Below are 22,206 nucleotides of genomic sequence, written 5' to 3' on the forward strand. Positions count from 1 at the left end.
ACTGCAGCTGAAATAACTCCACAGAGGGTGGTATCCTATCACCAAATCACCCCTTATTCACACATGGACAGTCCTTGACACTGAGCCAGTTCCCTCAGAACCAGCCCTTGTCAGGATGAATAGGATGTCTGACACTCCTGTTTTTTTTTCCCTTAAAGAACATTATTCTGCATTTTCTACCACCATGAAAATGCTCATGTAGCCAGTGAAACATTAACAAGCATTGCCCTGATCTCCCTAAAGTCATTGAGAGCATTGGTGAACACCGGGTACTCCCTCTCCAAGAATAACCAAGATCGAACATAACTGCAGACGAGAGGCAGGCAGTTAGCAGAGATGATCCCCTCCACAGGCTGTTCCTGGACCTGTTTCTAGCCAGCCTGGCCAAGCCCAGGAGCAGAGCCATGAGCATCAGCCCACACACCCCTGCACAGGATCAGGAGTGTGGGGTTGAAGTATGCTATGCTGTTGAAATTATCTGTCAGCCAGCACTCCCTGGTTGGGCCAGATTAACAGCCCTAATTAGGGAACTCATATTCTGTGAGATCCACCTGGCTGACCTTATCAAATCACTGCATCTTCTATCCTGAATCTGGGGACATAGGCCTTTTTTTTCGTAGCTCTGCTTGGGGCATTTTAACATTGGGTCAGGTACTTCCAATTCTGCCTCTGATATAGGCAGTAGCTTGCCTGTTGCGCCCAGAGCATCTTGGAAGAAATTGAAAAGATCAAGGTAGTGACATCCTCTGTTCCCATCTCACATTCTGGGGTATTGTAAATGCTCGAGAGAGTTGGAGAACCAACAGGGCCTGGAACAGTCAGGCTATGGAGGAGCCGGGCACGTTTTGCTCTCGCACCGTTTGAGTTTGCAATTTTCATGTGATCTACATGCTTCCTCAGAACTGTCACACTACTAGAACTTTCTAAGTCACTGGAACTGACTCTTACCCATCAACTCTTTCCCATGCAGGGCCATTCCTATGGTTTGTGCACCAAACTTCATCCCTTGAAGTAAACTGGCTTTCTCTGTTATCAGAGTTTTGTGTCTCACAGTGGTGCTCCTGATGCCATTTCACCCTACCCCTCCCCGTAGGTCTGGGTATATCAGATCTAACCTGTTGTGGAGTCTTCTCCCCATTAGCAACTCTGCTGGAACTATTCCTGCATGAGGGGTGGTCCTATAATCAGATCGGAACCGGGACAGTTTGCTCTCCAGTGAAGCTGTAGACTGTCTCTTTAAGTGTGCCTTCAAAATTTGGACTGTTCTTTCTGCCACATTATTGGATGATGGATGGTATGGAACTATCCTCATACAGTCATGGAGTCCTAAGGCACAGAGACCAGCCCTTTGGCCCAAACTGGTCCATGCCAACTAAAATGTCCATTCATGCTAACCACATTTCCCTGCACTTTGTCCGTATCCTTCTAAACTTTTCCTATCTATGCATCTACCCAAATACCTTTTAAGTATTATTAATGTACCACCTCAACAACTTCTACTGACAACTCATTCCATATGCATATTAACATCGATGAAAAAACTTGCCCCTCAGGTTCCCTTTTATTCTTTCTCCTCTAACCTTAAACCTTCCCTCTAGTCCTCAATTTCCCAACCCTGGGAAAAAGACTGAGTGCATTAACCTATCCATGTCTCCCATGATCTTATGCACCTCCATAAGATCCCTCCTAGGTCTCCTACATTCTAAAGTAAAAAGTCCTTGTTTGACCAATCTCTCCCTATAACTTAGAGCATTGAGTTCTGGCAACATCGTTCTAAATGTCTTCTGCATTCTTTTCAGTTTAACAACATCCTTCCTATAGCAAGGTGACCAAACCTGAACACAATACTCCAAGTGTGGCCTCACCAACATCCTGTGAAACTGTAACAAAACTCCCCAACTTCTATACTCAGTGCCCTGACTGATGAAGGCCAGTGTACCAAAAGCCTTCTTCACTGCCCTGTCTACCTGTGACTCCACTTTCAGAGGACCGTGTACCGGAACTGCAAGCTCCCTCTGTTCCACTGCACTCCTTGAGGCCCTACCATTCCCATGAAACTCCTTCCTTGATTTGACTTTCCAAATTGCAAGACCTCACATTGATTATTAATCTCCATTTGCCATTTCTCCACCCACTTCCCCAGCTGATCAGGTTCCTGCTGCAATTTCTGATAACCTTCCTCACTGTCCACAATACTGCCTATTGTATTGTCATCTGCAAACTTACTAATCATGTCTTTACATTCTCATCCAAATCATTGATATAGACAACAAACAGCAATGAGCCCAGCACTGATCCCTAAGGCACTCCACTAGTCACAGGCTCCAGTCCGACAAACATCTTTCCACTATTTCCCCCTGCTTCCTACCATCAATCCAATTGTATATTCAATTTGCCGGCTCCCCATGGATTCCATGTAATCTAACCTTCCAGAGCAGCCTACCATGTGGAACCTTATCAAAGCCCTTACTGAAATCCACATAGAATACGTCTGTCGTCATCAACCTTCCTGGTCACTTGGTCAAAGAACTCTAACAAATTTGTGAGGCATGATCTCCACGCACAAAGCCATGCTGACTACTCCTAATCAAACTCTGTTTTTCCAAATGCATGTCCTATCTTTCCAAATCTTATCTCTCAGAATCTTCTCAAGTAACTGACCTACCCCAGATGTTAAGCTTACTGGTCTATAGTTCCCAGGTTTTTCTTTGCAGCCCTTCTTGAATAAGGGCACAACATTCACTCTTCTGGGACCTCACCATTGAGGAAATACTCAAATTCCCTGCTGGCCCATTATCTGGGACCAATACCTCTGGGAGTTAATGCATTGCAAAAGATCCTGCAGCTTTTTAATTCTCATCCCCGTGTTTGACAAATGAACTCTGTGCACATCCAGCCACTTGGAGTGGCTATCCACAATGACTAAGAGCATTGAGCCCATGAAAGGACCTGCATATGACATGTAAATGAGTCCAGGGTTTACCCAGCCATTCCTACAAATGTGGACGAGCTACTGGTGGTAATCTTTGTCCTTGTTCACATTCTGGGTACTGCCCCTACCAATGCAGCTCTGTCTCCCTCTTTTCCTGGCCATCAGACATAACCTCTCACCAACATCTTCATTTTGGAAACTTCTGGATAACAGTGGTGGAGATCAGCCAGTATCTGGCTGTAACCTTTTCTCAGGACAATCACTTCTGCTCCCCATAATAATATGTTGCCCTCTGTGATCTAGTGTCTGCAGTTGCAAAAATGATTCCAATTCTGGCTGCGATAGCTCATTGGTTTTCCCCATCACCACTAGTTGTTTCGGCTTTGCCATGACCAGATCTTTCTGCGTCCAAAGTCTGATATTGTCAGTTGTGTCTGAGAGTGTGTCCAGAAAATTTAAAATCATTAGGGATTCTTCCATTGTGGTATGAACAGTGGTGTGCCTGCCCAATGTGGCTGCATTTGCTACTTGGCATCCTGGATGGTGTTCCAATTTGTAATTACTCATATTGATTATACATCTAACTCACTGCTGAATTTGGCCTGAAACTACAGATGATACTGCCTTGTCCTCTTTAAGGTGACCCAGCAGGATTATGTGGTCAGTTATTACCACAAATTTCCATCTCTAAATTCTGGTGAGGGTGTCCAATTCCATCGGAATAACCTGCAATCCATATGGTCCACTTACTGCATTTTCCAATGATAAAGCCAGTCTTTGTGTCTGTTTGAAGTCCAATTAGGCTTCAGCTACTGGGCGCTTGGTTACATCATTAATCCAACAGAGCAAATGGTCTCTCACTATCTCATTTGGGGTTAAATCAAAATCACAAGCCTCACCCAGTTGTCTTGACACAGTCAAAAATCCCAATATGGATTCCCCTGGTTTTCAAATTGCCAAGTAAAACTGATAGCATTTCAGAATCAGAGGAGGCTTGAGGTCATAACATTCCTTCACTATATCCATCAAATCCTGAAAAAGTTTTCATACCTGGTGTCTCAGGGAATGTTAGGCTCATAATAATGCAGGTCCACAAGCTGTCAAGAGAATTACTCATGAAGATCTGAATCCCTCCAGAGGGGTCCCCTTGGTTTGAGATCGGTCAGAAGAATCATGAGGAGCACGGCCTGGGTAAAGCAAAGTTACCAGTTTAATAAATTAAGGCAGCCTGACACAGATTTATCCATCAACACAGTGGTTAAAAGCTTTTGTGTTCTGTGGAAGAAGTGGCACAATTATATTAGAAAATTACACAAATATATATATATATATTTTAAGAGACAGCAGAACCTTAATTACAAGAAAAGACCAATCAAATGTATTATGGTGACATGATTTACAGCAGGTTAATCCAATGATATTTCCTGAGAAAGGGTTCTTAATTACAAGAAAAGTCCAATCAACTATAATAAGGTGACATGAATGATAACAGCTAATCCAGTGATATTTCCTGGGAAACAGAGTGTTATACGCACAGAATCACCCCATGTTTGCTAGTTCAAGGTTAGTTCAAATTCCAAATCACTGTCTTATAATTCATATTATGAAAAATCCATTGTATTCTCTTATCTTCTATTTGGCTTAACTCAGCAAAGCAGCAGCAGAAGTTCAGAGTCAAATCATTACTTTCAGCCATTTTGTTGTGTTATTCTAAATTGAAAAGCCATTTTGTGGTTAACAAAAAAATCTATATATACTTGTTGCTTCTGATAACAGCCTAAATTCAAATTTTAGATTCTCACTCATCGCTTTTCATCTGCTCTAATGTCATTTGCCTCGAAAAAATATTACATTCTTTCTATGTACTGGGCCCAGTCTTTGAAGGCAGGATCGAATGAGTCAAGCTTATTAAATGACGATATGATGCCAGAAATGCTTACCTTAAGTCTAGACAACTGTTGCAAGCAAATTTCTTTCGAAGTGTGCTCCTCTCTTGTTGCCACTGAAATGATTCCCATCGGCCAGTTTCCCATCATCAAGTGCTCCTTTCTTTACATGTGGAGAGTCCTTGATACTGAGCCAGTTTTTAGAGTGAACAGGATATCTGACACTCCCATTTATTTCTGTCAGTCTGGCTCCCTGAGTGGAACAGATTAGCAGTCCCAATCAGGGACCTCATCACAATCACTACAGCACCTGGACACACTACCTGAACACATGGCTGCTAGTGGCTTTGGAAGAGTCCATGACTTCCCACACAGTGCAGGAAGAACATATCACAGGTCTGAGCTCTACAGCCATGACTTACCTTTAGGTTCAGCTTCTTCAATTACTCCCTTTAAAGGAGAATGATTACGCTCGGGACTTTCGTCCAAACACTCCCATTACAGTCCAAAGTCCCTATCCTAATTTGTTTAAGCTAATTGACTACACCAAGAGAATGACCATCTTCGATCATATATCATATATTTGGTCATCTGGCATTACATCATCCCATTGAAGCACAACTTTAACCCTTTCTTACCTCTTTTGACCAGATGAGACTCGGTGCCTTTCATGCATGAGAGATACAAACCTTAAGAAAATAGTGAATCATTCAGATATTCTTCATAAGGACCTTATACTTTACCTACATATAAGTAACATCCAAATTATGTATTTTGACAAATAATGCTTTTGAATTAAAGTTTTATACTAATATTTCTACCGAACTATATGTAGATAACATTCCAAGTCCTTCACATAACTATATTATTCAATCATGTTCAAACTAATGCATGTGATTATTTTATTCAATTATATCATTCCATAAATGCATCTCAAACTGTTAATGTGTATTTGCTCTTCCAGGAAACTTATACTCTTTAATTCTCCCCCAGTCAGCCCTTCCTAATGCCTTTATTATCTATTTGTCCATACCATCTCTTTTCCATTTCAGCCTTAAATCACTTTGCGTTGTACTTTATTTTGAAACATAACTGTGAAGTGCTTTGGAGCATTTTATTATATTTCAGTAATATAATTGTTTTAGCCCTGTGTCTTTCAACCCATATTTTTCATTTCTCTCATTTGTGGGAACTATCTCATATCAAGGTGCTCTTACATTCTTAAAAGGGCACTTCTTAAAGGCACTTGCTTGGCAACTGAACTACTTTCACCTTATGGGTAAAAACAATGACTGCAGATGCTGGAAAGCAGAGTCTAGATTAGAGTGGTGCTGGAAAAGCACAGCGGGTCAGGCAGCATCTGAGGGGCAGTAAAATCGACGTTTCGGGCAAAAGTCCTTCATCAGGAATATAGGCAGAGAGCCTGAAGCGTGGACAGATAAACCAGAGGAGGGTGGGGGTGGGAGAAAGTAGCATAGAGTACAATAGGTGAGAGTGGGGGAGGGGATGAAGGTGATAGGTCGGGGGGTGGGGGGGAGGGTAGAGTGGATGGGTGGAAAAGAAGATAGGCAGGTAGGACAAGTCATGGGGACAGTGCTGAGCTGGAAGTTTGGAACTAGGGTGAGGTGGGGAAAGGGGAAATGAGGAAACTGTTGAAGTCCACATTGATGCCCTGGGGTTGAAGTGTTCCAAGGCGGAAGATGAGGCGTTCTTCCTCCAGGCATCTGGTGGTGAGGGAGCGGCGGTGAAGGAGGCCCAGGACCTCCATGTCCTTGGCAGAGTGGGAGGGGGAGTTGAAATGTTGGGCCACAGGGCAGTGTGGTTGATTGGTGCGGGTATCCCAGAGATGTTCCCTAAAGCGCTCTGCTAGGAGGCGCCCAGTCTCCCCAATGTAGAGGAGACTGCATCGGGAGCAACGGATACAATAAATGATATTGGTGGATGTGCAGGTAAAACTTTGATGGATGTGGAAGGCTCCTTTAGGGCCTTGGATGCAGGGAGGAGGTGTGGGCGCAGGTTTTGCAATTCCTGTGGTGGCAGGGGAAGGTGCCAGGGTGGGAGAGTGGGTTGTAGGGGGGCGTGGACCTGACCAGGCAGTCACAGAGGGAACGGTCTTTGCGGAAGGCGGAAAGGGGTGGGGAGGGAAATATTGGTGGTGCGGTCCGTTTGGAGGTGGCGGAAATGTCGGCGGATGATTTGGTTTATACGAAGGTTGGTAGTAGGGTGGAAGGTGAGTACCAGGGGCGTTCTGTCCTTGTTACAGTTGGAGGGGTGGGGTCTGAGGGCGGAGGTGTGGGATGTGGACAAGATGTGTTGGAGGGCATCTTTAACCACATGGGAAGGGACATTGCAGTCTCTAAAGAAGGAGGCCATCTGGTATGTTCTGTGGTGGAACTGGTCCTCCTGGGAACAGATACAGTGGAGGTGGAGGAATTGGGAATGGGGGATGGCATTTTTGCAGGAGGTAGGGTTGGAAGAGATGTAATCCAGGTAGCTGTGGGAGTCGGTGGGTTTGTAAAAGATGTCGGTGTCAAGTCGGTCATCATTAATGGAGATGGAGAGGTCCAGGAAGGGGAGGGAGGTGTCAGAGATGGTCCAGGTAAATTTAAGGTCAGGGTGGAATGTCTTGGTGAAGTTGATGAATTGCTCAACCTACTCGCGGAAGCACGAGGTGGCACCAATGCAGTCATCAATGTAGCGGAGGAAGAGGTGGGGAGTGATGCCGGTGTAATTACAGAAGATCTACGTAGCCAACAAAGAGACAGGCATAGCTGGGGCCCATACGGGTGCCCATGGCTACCCATTTGGTCTGGAGGAAGTGGGAAGATTCGAAGGAGAAATTGTTGAGGGTGAGGACCAGTTCGGCCAAATGAATGAGTGTGTCGGTGGAAGGGTACTGTTGGGGACATTGGGAGAGGAAGAAACGTAGGGCTTGGAGGCCCTGGTCATGGCGGATGGAGGTGTAGAAGGATTGGATATCCATGGTGAAGATGAGGCATCGGGGGCCGGGGAAATGGACGTGGGTGGTGTCTTGGACGTATGTGGGGAGTTCCTGGACTAGGGGGGATAGGACAGTGTCGAGGAAGGTAGAAATGAGTTCAGTGGGGCAGGAGCATGCTGAGACAATGGTGGTCAGGCTTGTGGATCTAGGTAGAACCGGACAGTGCGGGGTTCCCGTACTATGAGGTTCTGTATGGTCTGGGAGATGATGGTTTGGTGATGGGGGGTGGGGTCATGGTCGAGGGGGTGGTAGGAAGAGGTGTCCTCGAGTTAGCATTTGGCTTCAGTGGTGTAGAGGTCAGTGCGCCAGACTACCACTGCACCCCCTTTATCCGCTGGCTTGATGGTGAGGTTGGGATTGGAGCAGAGGGATTGGAAGGCTGCGCATTGTGAGGGTGAGAGGTTGGAGTGTGGAAGGGGAATAGACAGGTTGAGGCGGTTAATGTCCCGGTGGCAGTTGGAAATGAAGAACTTGAGGGTGGGTAATAGGCCAGCACGGGGTGTCCAGGTGGATGCAGTGTGTTGGAGGTGGGCGAAGGGATCCGCAGAAGGTGGGCAGGAGTCCTGATTGTGAAAGTAAGCTCAGAGGCAGAGGCAGCGGAAGAAGTGTTCGACGTCACAGCGTATATTAAATTCATTGATGCGTGGGCAGAGGGGGGTGAAGGTAAGTCCTTTTGCTGAGGACTGATCGTTCATCCTCAGTGAGGGGGAGGTCTGGAGGGATGGTGAAAACTCGGCAGGGCTGGGAGCTGGGATCCAGTGTGGGTGTGGAGCTGAGAGTGGGGGTGGGGCCGGTAACTGGAGTGGGTGTGGTGGGGGGGGAATGGGGCTAGAGTCATGAGCAGGGATAGTGTTCCCCTCAGGGTTCTTGGGGGCGGGGATGGTGACAGTGGAATCTGTGGAGGGGCATGTCAGCAGAATGCAGGTGAGTGGCGTTGGGGGTTGAAGTGGTGGCAAACACGGCAGTCGGGGGGGAGGCGGAAGTCACTGAGCGTGTGACATCAGTGATGATGTGAGGGGCGGAAGTGATGTCACGTGTGGTGCATAAGGAATGAATTGTGAGGGGCAGAAATGGCTGTGGGAGTGGCCATGATAGGGGCGGAAATGACATCAACACTCAGCCTGGGGTTGGTGGCTGCACGACTAATGGCATCTGAGCAGTTCCAGAGGCTGGGGGAATCTACTGGAATGTTTGAGGAGTGCTGGTTACAGAGATGGGTAGATAAAAGTTTGTTGTACTTGCAGTTTTTGATGTTTGAGATGGAGTTGAAATACTGTTTGTTGAGAGTATGAATTCTCCTGAGGATATAGTACAGAAGGTGTCCTTTGCAATTCTGAGAGAGTGTGGATCTCAGCTGAGGCAGGGCTGACTGTAGAGAGGTTAGGTGTCGGTGCATTGCTGCGAGCGTGGAGCGGAGGATCCTGAAGGAGAACCATTGCTAGTGTTTTTGAATCTGTAGTCTGAACTGTTTGTCCTGTTCGAATCCGAACTCTGCTGGTTTAAAGGTGGTCCGGAGTCCATGTGGGATGAGTTGGTTATGGAGGCAGGCACTGAGGAAGCAAACATGGCTGTGGTAGTGAGTTTGTTTCAGGACATGGTTGAAGAGCTTCAGGGCAGAGGAAATGACCTGGGAGTTGCAGTGGGAGAGGGACCCCCTGAGATTCTTGTAGAGAGAGGAGGAAAACTTCTTCAAGGCAGGCATCCTTGCAAGAGGATTCGCAGTAGGGTTAAAATCAACGAGGTAAAAACAATGACTGCAGATGCTGGAAACCAGAATCTACATTGGGGAGACTGGACGCCTCCTAGCAGAGCGCTTTAGGGAACATCTCTGGGACATCCACATCAATCAACCACACTGCCCTATGGCCCAACATTTCAACTCCCCCTCCCACTCTGCCAGGGACATGGAGGTTCTGGGCCTCCTTTACAGCCGCTCCCTCACTACCAGACGCCTGGAGGAAGAACGCCTCATCTTCTGCCTCGGAACACTTCAACAGTTTCCTCATTTCCCCATCCCCCACCTCACACCAGTTCCAGATCAGTACTGTCCCCATGACTTGTCCTACCTGCCTATCTTCTTTTCCACCTATCCACTCCACCCTCTATCCCCCCCGACCTATCACCTTCACTTCCTCCATCTCCTCCCCCACTCACCCATTGTACTCTGTGCTACTTTCTCCCCATCCCCACCCTCCTCTCACTTATCTCTCCACCCTTCAGGCTCTCTGCCTGTATTCCTGATGAAGGGCTTTTTCCTGAAACATCGATTTTACTGCTCCCCGGATGCTGCCAGAACTGCTGTGTTTTTCCAGCACCTCTCTAATCTAAACTCTACTTTCACCTTATACCTGATCAACCTCAATTAATCAACTGAACTATTTGACGTCAATCATCAGGTAAAATGAAACCACAATAACATTTTCATCATAAAGATACAGGGAATTTTGATAATGTTGTAATGCCGCCTATTTGAATTACATTATATTCCTGGAACTTCAGTCAATAATTTCTGTTATAGCATGATTCAACAGTTGTTAAATGTTATGCAATTAACATAAAGCAAAGAATCACAGACTAAAGCACCTATAAAACATCACATAACTCATCATGTCTGTACACTCGTACTTTAGTTACAAATGTGTTCAGTGCTAGCATTATTAAAACAAAATAAACTTGTACCAATACAGTCCAATAAATATTCAGGAATTCCTGACTAGTACTTTGGCAAATGATAATTCATAAAATCCCTTCAGTGTAGAAGTAGACAGATTGACTAAGCAAGACCATACTGATCCTCCAAAGATCATCTACCCGGATACCTCCATCCCTGTAACCCTGCACATCCCTGGACACTATGGTGAATTTAGCATGGCCATTCCACTTAACATGTACATCTTTGGACTGTGGCAGGAAACGCATGAGGAGAATGTAAAAACTCCACATAGTCACCTGGGGATATAATCCAATCCAGGGGTTTAATCGAACCGGGTTCTTGGTGCTGTGAGGCAGTAGTGCTAAACACTGAGGCACCAAGCTGCCCATTTAGAACATAGAACATAGAAGAATACAGCGCAGTACAGGCCCTTTGGCCCTCGATGTTGCGCCGATCCAAGCCCACCTAACCTACACTAGCCCACTATCCTCCATATGCCTATCCAATGCCCGTTTAAATGCCCATAAAGAGGGAGAGTCCACCACTGCTACTGGCAGGGCATTCCATGAACTCACGACTCGCTGAGTAAAGCACCTACCCCTAATATCTGTCCTATACCTACCACCCCTTAATTTAAAGCTATGCCCCCTCATAATAGCTGACTCCATACATGGAAGAAGGTTCTCATGGTCAACCCTATCTAAACCCCTAATCATCTTGTACACCTCTATCAAGTCACCCCTAAACCTTCTTTTCTCCAATGAAAACAACCCCAAGTGCCTCAGCCTTTCCTCATATGATCTTTGTTATTTAACAAGTGAGTCCTAAAAATGTGTAGGGGAAGTGTCAAAGTTACTTCGTCTTTATGTACAAGTGTATATTGGAGATCCATTCACACCAGTACCATTCTTCCTTTTGATCTAGACTCACTTGAATTGTAGCTGCGTTCAGACTTCCAACAATGAGGACTATGCTCGTCCTGGACATTGCAAAGTCAGCTGTACCCACTTGCTTCTTTCAATGGTTGTTAGCATTGCTTTTGTTGGATTCATAGCCTCACTTACCCACAATCCTCTCTATATGGCAGTGCTCCGGTAAGTACTTGGAATTCAAAGTTTGTGAGAAAATTTGTAGCTCGGGTTCGCGTTGTTGTGGTTTTGTTCACCGAGCTGGGAATTTGTGTTGCAGACATTTCATCCCCTGTCTAGGTGACATCCTCAGTGCTTGGGAGCCTCCTGTGAAGCGCTTCTGTGATGTTTCCTCCCGCATTTATAGTGGTTTGTCTCTGCCGCTTCCGGTTGTCAGTTCCAGCTGTCCGTTGCAGTGGTCGGTATATTGGGTCCAGGTCAATGTGCTTATTGATTGACTCTGTGGATGAGTGCCATGCCTCTCGGAATTCCCTGGCTGTTCTCTGTTTGGCTTGTCCTATAATAGTAGTGTTGTCCTTGCATGGGATTTTGTACACTACATTGGTTTTGCTCATGCTGGGTATCAGGTCCTTCGTTCTGGTGAGTTGTTGTCTGAGAGTGGCTGTTGGTTTGTGTGCTGTTGTGCAAGGACTGCACAAAACACTACATAGGACAAACAGGAATACAGCTAACGATCCACATCCATGAACACCAACTAGCCACGAAATGACACGACCAGCTACCCTCAGTAGCCACACACACAGATGATAAGCAACATGGGTTCGACTGGGACAACACTACCATTATAGGGCAAGCCAAACAGAGATCAGCCAGGGAATTCCTAGAGACATGGCACTCATCCACAGATTCAATCAATAAAGCACATCGACCTGGACCCAATATACCAACCACTACAGCGGACAGGTGGAACTGACAACCGGAAGCAGCAGGTACAAATCACTATAAATGCCGAAGGAAACATCACAGAAGCATTTCACAGGAGGCTCCCAAGCACTGAGGATGTCACCTAGACAGGGAACGAAACGTCTGCAACACAAATTCCCAGCTCGGCGAACAGAACCACAAACAGTACTTGGAATCTAATCATCAAGTGTCCCTTTTGGTTTACGGAGGAGGGTTTGGACACAATCTCTTGGATCAAGCTTTGTCTCACCAATCCTCACAGCTTCTCCTTTGGAGAGAGTTATCTGTTAGCACTTTTGTGAAGTACCTTGGGACATTTTACTCACTGATAACAGAATTGAAAAAGCATGGTGCTGGAAAAGACACAGCAGGTTAGCCAGCATCCAAGGAGCAAGAGAGTTGATGTTTCGGGAAGGGCCATTCTTTAGGACTGGGGAGGGGTAAGAGGTTTGACAGAGAACTAGGGGGAGGGGAGTGTGGATAGGGGAATGGTAGGTGGGATGGCGATTGATGGGCAAAGATAGGATGTGATAGTGATGGATCAGTGGAAAGAATGGTGCAGATAGGTGGGAGGAAGATAGACAGGTAGGTCAGGTCAAGAGGGCTGATCTGAGTCAGCGGGTTGGATCTGGGATGGGGTGGGGGGAGGTGACATTTAGAAATTAGTGAATTCAATGTCCATGCCTTGTAGTTGTAAGTTCCTGAGGCAGAAGTTTAGAAGTCGAAGTTCCTCCTCCAGTTTGCAGGTGGCATTATGTAGGTGGTGAATGGATATGTCCTTAGGAAATGGGAGGGGGAGTTGAAATGTCCTCACTGCCTCTACAATACTAAATGCTATTGATAACACAATACTAAATGCAACTTGTTGCTTTCTCCAACAACCCATAAGACTGTAGGACATGCAGCAGATAGACCATTTAACCCAGCAAATTTGCTGCACCATTCAAAGAGGTCATGGCTGATCTGATGATCCTTTCCTGCCTTTTCCCCACAATCATTGATTCCCTTGCTGTTTAAAAATCAGTCTTTCAGCCTAGGAACATGTTTAACAACCCAACCTCAACAGCCTCTGCAATAAAGAATTCCACAGATTCACTCCACAAGATAATTCACAAGAAATTCTTTCTCATTTTCATCTTAAATGTACAACCATTACAATCATGAAAATCTACCTCCCATCCATGGACTCCATCTACACTATCTTTGCTGTGGAAAGGCTGCCAACATCAACAAAGACCCCTCCCACTCTGGTAATAATCTCTTCCAACCTCTTTCGTCAGGCAGAAGATAGAGAAGCTTGAACATTCCATACCATATATACCATAGAATCCCTCCAGTGTGGAAACAGCCCAACAAGTCCACACCAACCCTCTGAAGAGAATCCCATCCAGACTCATACTCTATCCCTATAACCCTGCAAATGAGTAATTTACTTTGGCCTTTCCAGCTAATTTGCAAACCTTTGAACTGTGGGAAGAAACTGGAGCACCCAGCAGACCCCGCGCGACATGGGGAGAATGTGCAAACTTCACGCAGATGCCCACAGCTGCAATTTAACTGTCACTGTCACGCAGCAATGCTAACCACTCAGGATTGTAGTGTGCTAGACTAGTGTGGTGTTTTTTTTAGCACTGTTAATAGACTGTTGAATGGACCTGTCTAATTTGAAATCTAATGGTGATCTTGCTTTTGTGCAGCTGTAACTTTTTATGCCTCATTCTTTCTAACCTCCATACGATCTTTATGTCCTCGTATGTTATGACCTGCTTGTACTGCATGCAAAACAGGACTTTTCACTATATTAAGATACATATGACAACAGCAAAGCAAATCAAACAAATCAAATCAAATCACAGATTCTAGACTCTCGCTCAAGAGGAAACAACTTCTCCGCATCTACCCCGTCAAGTTCCACAAGAATTTTATGGCTTCTTCACATTCTTCCAAACTCCAATGAGTATAGGCCCAACCTACTCAACATTTCCTCTTAAGACAGTCCTTCCACTGTCTTATTACCTGAGCGAACCTTCTCTACACTGCCTCCAATGGTAGTACACATTTGCTTAAATAGAATCGTACAGTGCAGATGGAGGCCATTCAGCTGATCAAGTCTGCACCAACCATGGACTGCATCAGTTTAAGAAAATGGTTATCACAGCTTTCTCAAAAAAAATCGGAATGAGCATCGCCATTAATGTTCACATCTTACTGAATACTGTGGACAAGTACCACCTAGTATGATTGTGCCCACAAAATCTACTAAAGTCCAAGGTTTGAATTAGCAATCCTTAATTCAAGGTGATTTGAGATTCCCAGAGTGTAGAAGTAAAAACTCTCAGCCAAATGTTCCTAATCACTCTCCACCAACCTTGGTGCAATAATCTGTCTATGAAAATCAGCTTAGGATCTGACAGCAGAGTGAAGATCCAAAATTAATAATCAAATATTTATTTCTATTTCATATGGCAAATTTGAGCTGTTGATCCCCAGCAAGGTGGTATACCTGTGGCAATTTGAATTCACTGGAAAAAAAGGGAGAGGAGGCTTAATACTAATGGTGAAAGTGACCCCACAGTTTTCCCCCTTACCTGATGTGACTTGTGGATTAGTGACTGTCACATGATGATCTCAGTGTTATATTCAGATTAATGTGACACTTTTCCCCATCTCCTACAGTTGCTGTGATAGTAACTCCCTGATGACTGTCAGGTTTTATTCATCAGTTTCCTGTGAATGCTGGATGACATAAATTTTGATTGCATTGTTGTTCTTATTAACTGTGTTCCGTCACTTTTAAACTAACCATTCCATTGAGTGATCACGTAAGATAGAAAATGTAGGGTTAATAGTGGTCAATTCTGGTGCAAACTCTTCAGGAGAATTCACCAGAGTGTTATCAAAATATTAACATGTTAATTCCTCGTTGATATCACTGATCAGCAGTAAATACAGATGACTTCTTATCCTGTCAACCTGACCAGATTGTTCAGCTGAATTAAAGTAGTCAAGAGTCCAATTTCTCTTCATTTTACTCTAAGGTTTAATCTCTACCAATTGAAAATTTTCTTTAATACATCAGATCCTTGGCATATAGGTACCACTAGCAATTTCCCAGTGAAGTTGCAGATATAAGTTTATTAGTTTATTCTTGAACTCTTGCAGTAGTTGTGTGGCTTGAGTGATCATATTTCATATCCATCGGTATTGAGGTACACTTTATTGAATGTGTTCATACATAGATTTTGAACACAATAATCTGCAGATTGTTTGTGCAATGTCCCATGGGGAAAAGGTCAAAGTTGTCAACTCCAGTCGGATCAAGTTATCGCGTGATCTCCTGTGTGCAATTCATTCACTCTGAGAATTGATACCCAACATCTCTTCTCCAAAAGTCAAATTGAAATGTGACTTAAAAGTCCACAAGCTTCAATAGTCCAAAAAGTGGGGTTTTCATAATGCGTGCTAGGGGTTCTCCTTTCTGGGAACATGGTCGTCTTAGAAGCTGTTGCAGTCAACCAGAGTGAATCATGACAAGAACAACCCCGCATTCATTTTCTTTAAAATTGTTTATATAAGTCTGCCGAGTTTATTTGTTCATTTTGGAACACTCCAGGAAATTCTAAGTGGGTTCTTGCATTTGGAGCAGAATCGCAGGTGATTCTAGTTTCCATGGTCTTAGAGTAGCAAGGTAAATTGAATAGACGTATGCAATGGTTAGACACATGTGAAATGGTTTGACAGATAAATTTAACTGCACATCAATGTTAAGGTGACACAGCTTTTCTAGCTGGTCTGAGGGAAAAAGAATCAATTTTATAGAGCAAATCTTAATGCTGAGAAAATGTTTCCTTTGCATTAATGGGAAGTGTGACAGTGGAAAATATTCCAGTGAATGTGAGGAGAATATGAAAAGTGAATAGAACCGTAGGCACAATGCTGCCAATTTGCTCAGACTGATCCTTACTTCAAGGAAGATAACTGTCCTACATGTGTGCTCATACAATCAAAACTACAGTAAAGAATTCTTGGTTTCTACTTTTTCCACAGTGTGGTGAGACAAGATGAAAAATCTTTTGCAATTGGGATTCAGTTTTTGATAATGAGGCTATTGGGTGAGTACAAGTCAGTAGGGAATACAAACCATTGAGAAATGCATTACATTCTGAAGGTGGAACAGGTATCTTTTCACTTCCATTTGAAATAATAGTGACTTGTAATCTGGCAGTGTTTAGAGCCCTGGCTTCACCTTTAAAAAATTGTATTCTCATATTTCATTCAGGGGAGCAACACCATATATTGCTGATTTTCAAAAAAATTAATTTTGACACAGAAACAAGCATAATAATAGATTACAAAATCGCCCATTTCAGTTTTACTGGCTGGAATTAGGCTTGGAATAAAATTAAACATGTGTTTGACCTCAGTAGCTAGTTACTCCAGTACCTTTCCTCTTGTACCACAATGTGAATAGGTTTGAGGATGTATGTGTGCGATGATACAAGAGTATGGGTATGAAATGCAGGATTTTTCCAATTTGTTTTTCTTCTTCTCACAGCATGGTTACCAGCTCCTGCTGTGTTTGGTGCTGTCATTGATTCAACTTGCATTAGGTGGAATAAGACATGCACTGGAAAGAGTGCAGCGTGTGCTTACTATGATAACACTTTACTGAGGAATAGGTAAGTTGTCATTCTACCTTCAGTCACAATAAATGTTTCAATATTTCTTTTAAAAATGTGGTATTTACAACTTCCCATCCAAACATGGACAGTCCTTTATTCCTTTTTATGAGGATAATTTAATGCAGGCATGATAAAAACATAGAGACAGAGTTCTCCAAATAATTTCTCATTTGTTCCATATGGGTGATGGGTGTAGTGAGACCCAAACTTTACTGAGACTAGTTGTAGCATGAAACATTCATAATCCCTACTGAGATCAAAGAACAGTATTGTACATGATCAGGTCCTCCGAGCCACCAAGCCTGTACTAAAGCATGATGCCCTTTTAAAGTAAAAACCTTTCGTCTCTGTGATCCATATCTCTCTATTCCTTGCCTATTTATGTATCTGTCAAGGTGCGTCTTAAATGTTGCTAATGTATCTGCTTAGAGCAACTCCTCTGGCAGCAGACTCCAGGCACCCCTGTAAAAAAGAAACTACTTGTCACACCTCCTTTAAAACTTTCCCCCTTTTACCTTAGATCTATGTTACCCTGGAAAAGTGACACTATCCATCCTATCCACGCCTCTCAATTTTATATCAGGTCGTTCTTCAGCTCTGACGCACTAGCAAAAACAGTCTATGTTGGAGCGTTAGAGGCTGAGCAGTGACATGAGGGGTATGGATAGGGTAAATAGACAAAGTCTCTTCCTGGGGGTGGGGGATTCCAGAACTAGAGGGCATAGGTTTAGGGTGAGAGGGGAAAGATATAAAAGAGACTTAAGGGGCAACTATTTCATACTGAGGGTGGTACGTGTATGGAATGAGTTGCCAGAGGAAGTGGTGGAGGCTACTGTGATTGCAACATTTATAAAACATCTGGATGGGTATATGAATAGGAAGGGTTTGGAGGGATATGGGCCAGGTGCTGGCAGGTGGGACTAGATGGGGTTGGGATATCTGGTTGGCATGGACGAGTTGGACAGAAGGATCTATTTCCATGCTGTACATCTCTATAACTCTCCTTGTAGCTAATGCAATCCAATCCAGGTAACATCCTGGCAAACCTCTTTTGCACCGTCTGCATAGCTTCCACATCCTTCCTATATTGCGGTGACCAGAATTGCACACAGTACTCCAAATGTGAGCTAATTAAAGTCTTATACAGTTGCAACATGACTCTCCAATGTTTATTGTCAATGCCCTGACTGAGGAAGGCATGCATACCATAAACCTATCTTTACCACTTATATTGCCACTTTGAGGGAGCTATGGACTTGCACCCTTCTGTATATCAATGCTCCAAATGTACTGCTAATTACAGGGTACTTTCCTCTTGTAATGGATCTCTCAATGCATCATCTCACACTTGCCCAGATTAAATTCCATCTGCCATTTCTCCGCCCAACTTTCCAACTGATCTATGTCTTGCCACATCAGTTGATATCCCTCCTCACTATCCAATTTGTCCACCAATTTGTCTCATTTGCAAATTTACTAATCAGGAAGATGTTTTCATCCAAATCATTTTTATATACTGCAAACTTTACTTTGTGGAACATTACTGTCACAGACCTTCAGTGTGGAAAAACACTTCTCCATAACCTCCATCTCTCTTCAATGACCAAGCTAATTTTGTGTCCAACTTGCCAAATCATTGTGGATTCCACGTAATTTAATCTTCTGGGCCAGCCTCCCACAATGGAGCTTGTCAAATGTTTTAGTAAAGTGCATGTAGACATCATCGTCCATTTCCTTACCTGCTTCTACATCACTTCTTCAAAAAACTTGAATCATCTTTGTGAAGCAAGACTTCCATTGCCTAAAGCCATGCTGACCAAGTCGAATAAGACCAATCTTTTCCTAATGCGAGTAAATCCTTTCCCTAAAACTCTTAGCCAATAATTTGCCTCCCACTGATGTAAGGTTCACCAGACTATAATTTCCTGGAATTATTCCTGTTTACCTTCTTAAACAAAGGAACAACTTTGTCTTTTCTGGGACCTTGCCCTTTGCTAAAGAAAATACAAAGATCTCTGTCAAGGCATTCCTTTGCCTCTTTGAGTATCATGGGATAGATCCCATCAGGTCCGAGGAACTTACCTTCTATAATGTTTTCAAGACACTCAACACCTCCTCATTCATGACATTGACATGCCCCTAAACATCCTTGTCTCTCTCCTTAGTGAATATCAATGTGAAGATCTCACCCACCTCTCTGGCTCCATGCATAAATTCCCTCCTCTGTTGTAGAGTCATACAGCACGGAATGACACCTTTTCATCCATGCCCTCCAAGTTTACCAAACTAAACTACTCACACTTGCCTGCTTTTAACCGATATCCCTCCAAACGTTTCCTGTACATGTACCTATCCAAATGTCTTTTAAATGTTGTAACTGTACCTGTATCCACCACTTCCTTTGACAGTTCATTCCAAATACAAACTATCCTCTGTGACAGGTCCCTTTTATATCTTCCTCCTCTCACTAGGTGTTTCTAAAAATGTTCTTTCATTTTGAATCTGATGTTTTCATTTAGCCTAAAATGTCTCAATATTAATTCAAACCTGTTAAGATGCTTCAGCTGGCAATTTATAATCTCAAAGAATCCTCATTTGTCAAATGTATTCATGAGCGTCAGTTTCTCCTCTCAGCAGACATGCTGACACGACAGCTTCACTTACATTTTAAGACAGTGTTATCTCTGGTTAGATAATCCTTCAATTTTCTAAACTCTCAGGATTGAGTTATTATTAAGGTCACATGTTGATCAAAAGTCTCCCACTGATTTGATGTTGAACACAAACCATTTATACATTACATTAACAGGGTTCAAAGTGTGTCTTCATAGCTTTCAAATTCTCTCCTATCTGTTTTACTGCTCTTCAGTAGGCTCCTCCAGCACTAATAGCAGTGTTGTTATTAAAATTCACTCAAGTCATTTTATTTAATTAGAATCAGAGGTTTATAAGCATGAAAACAGGCACTTTGGTTCAACAGGTCCATGCTGCCTAGTTTTCATAATTAATCTAGTCCCATTTTCCCACTTGATCCATATCCCTCCATACCTATCTCATCCATGTAACCTATCTAAATGCTTCTTAAATGATAAAGTTGTACTCTCCTCCCTCACTACATTTGGCAGCCCATTCCAGACACTTACCACTTTTTATGTGAAACAATTACCCCTCTGGACCCCTTTGTATCTCACCTATGTCCTCTAATTTTACACTCCCCGACCATGGGGAGAAGCTGTTGGTTATGTACCTTATCTATGTTTCTTTTGACTTTTTGGATCTCTATAAGGTCACCCTCCATTTTCTACATTCCAGGAGAACTAAATTATATCAATTTGATATTTATTTATATTTATATTTAAATTTATAATATAAAACTTACATAACTATTTCATAGTATTACCACTGAGAATGGAAACAATTCCAATTCTGTTTTCATGTTAAATTGAAGTGGCCAAATGGTCTACTTCTACTTTTGTTTTCTATTTTTTCTATATTCATATACTCTTTCATTTCCACAGCAACAGCCATTTTGACGCACCTGGATAATTACTATCACCCCGATGGTTCTTATAAATTGTTTCTGTGTTAGGCCACTTTTGGAATTCAATTCTGTTCTTCTTCCTATTGGCAGGATGTTGTGAAACTTGAAGTGGTTCAGAAAAGATTTACAAGGATGTTGCCAGGGTTGGAGGACTTGAGCTACAGGGAGAGGCTTAACAGGCTGTGCTGTTTTCCCTGGAGCGTGGGGGGCTGAGCGGTAACCTTATAGAGGTTTATAAATTCATAAGAGGCATGGATAGGGTAAAGAGACAGGGTCATTTCCCTGGTGTGAGGGTATCCAGAACAGTTCCAGGTTTAGGGTGAGACTGGAAAGATATAAGGGGCAACATTTTCACGCAGAGGGTATGGAATGAGCTGCCAGAGGAAGTGGTGGAGGCTGGTACAATTACAGTATTTAAAAGGCATCTGGATGGGTATATGAATAGGAAGTGTTTAGAGATATATGGGCCAAGTGCTGTCAGTTAGAACTAGATATCTTTAGGATATCTGGTCGGCATAGACGAGTTGAACCACAGGGTCTGTTTCCATGCTGTACATCTCTTTGACTCTATCTCTCTCCAAACTACTTGTAAATTTAATCCACTTACTGCTTTTGGAAGTGTGTATTGTACATAAAGGTCTGTACTATTTCTGTTTCCCTTAGTCTGAGCTTGAACTGCACTTAAAGTGCAAAACCTCAGTTTGACTAGTTCATTTCGCAAATATTAAGAAATAAAAATCACTCATCCTATCTAATGATTATCCAATGTTAATCCAGCTATTGCCTTATTTGTACTTAAGTATGAAGAAATTGGGTATCAAATACCTAAAATTGAGTGGAATTTGGAAAGCAGTCTACAACTGTTTTGGTGCAGAATGGAAGATGCAAAACTGACTCTCAACAGCATCTTCATTGGTGGATGGTTATAGGATTACAACCGCACATTTTGGAAAGTCAAATCAAGGTCGGAGTTTCATGGTGAATGGTAGGGCCTTAAGGAGTGTAGTGGAACAGAGGGATTTTTCAGAGGTTTACAGTTTTCTGAAAGTGGAGTCACAGGTAGACAGGACAATGAAGAGTGCATTTGGCACACTGGCCTTCATCAGTCACAGCTTTGAATACAGAAGTTGGAAGTTATGTTGTACAGGATGTTGGTGAGGCTGCACGTGGAGTATTGTGTTCAGTTTTGGTCACCTTGCTATAGGAAGAATGTTATTAAACTGGAAAGAGTGCAAAATAAATTTACAAGGAATTTGCCTAGACTCAATGGTCTGAACTTTAAGGAGAGGTTGGACAAGCCAGGACTTTTTACTTTTGTGTGTAGGAGACTGATGGGGGGAACCTTATAGAGGTGTGTAAGATCATCAGAGGCATGGAAAGAATGAATGCACTCTGTGTTTTCTCCAGGGTTAGGGAATTGAGGACTAGAAGGCATCACTTTCAGGTTAGAGGGGTAAAAATAAAAGGGAACCTGAAGGACAACTTTTTTACACAGTGTGGAACATATATGGAATGAGCTGTCAATATTGAGGCAGGTACATTGATAACATTTAAGAAATATTTGGATAAATACATGGATAAGAAAGGATTAGAAGGATATGGGCCAAGTGCAAGGAAATGGGCTTAGCGTGGACGGATATTTTGATTGGCATGGACCATTTTGGGAGAAAGTGAGGACT

At 43.3% G+C, this 22,206-nt stretch overlaps 1 protein-coding gene across 1 annotated transcript in view; it reads left to right on the forward strand.

The window, feature by feature from the left end:
• Positions 1-22,206, forward strand: part of LOC140479193 (solute carrier organic anion transporter family member 2A1-like) — a 144,727-nt gene that overhangs the window by 116,446 nt on the left and 6,075 nt on the right. Inside the window, exons 11-13 of the mRNA XM_072573233.1 lie at positions 11,397-11,566; positions 16,352-16,416; positions 16,860-16,983. Of these exons, the coding sequence (XP_072429334.1) occupies positions 11,397-11,566; positions 16,352-16,416; positions 16,860-16,983 (359 nt within the window). The remainder of the gene's footprint in view (positions 1-11,396; positions 11,567-16,351; positions 16,417-16,859; positions 16,984-22,206) is intronic.

The sequence above is a fragment of the Chiloscyllium punctatum genome, chromosome 6 (genome assembly GCF_047496795.1).
Source record: "Chiloscyllium punctatum isolate Juve2018m chromosome 6, sChiPun1.3, whole genome shotgun sequence".
Taxonomy (NCBI): Eukaryota; Metazoa; Chordata; class Chondrichthyes; order Orectolobiformes; family Hemiscylliidae; genus Chiloscyllium; species Chiloscyllium punctatum.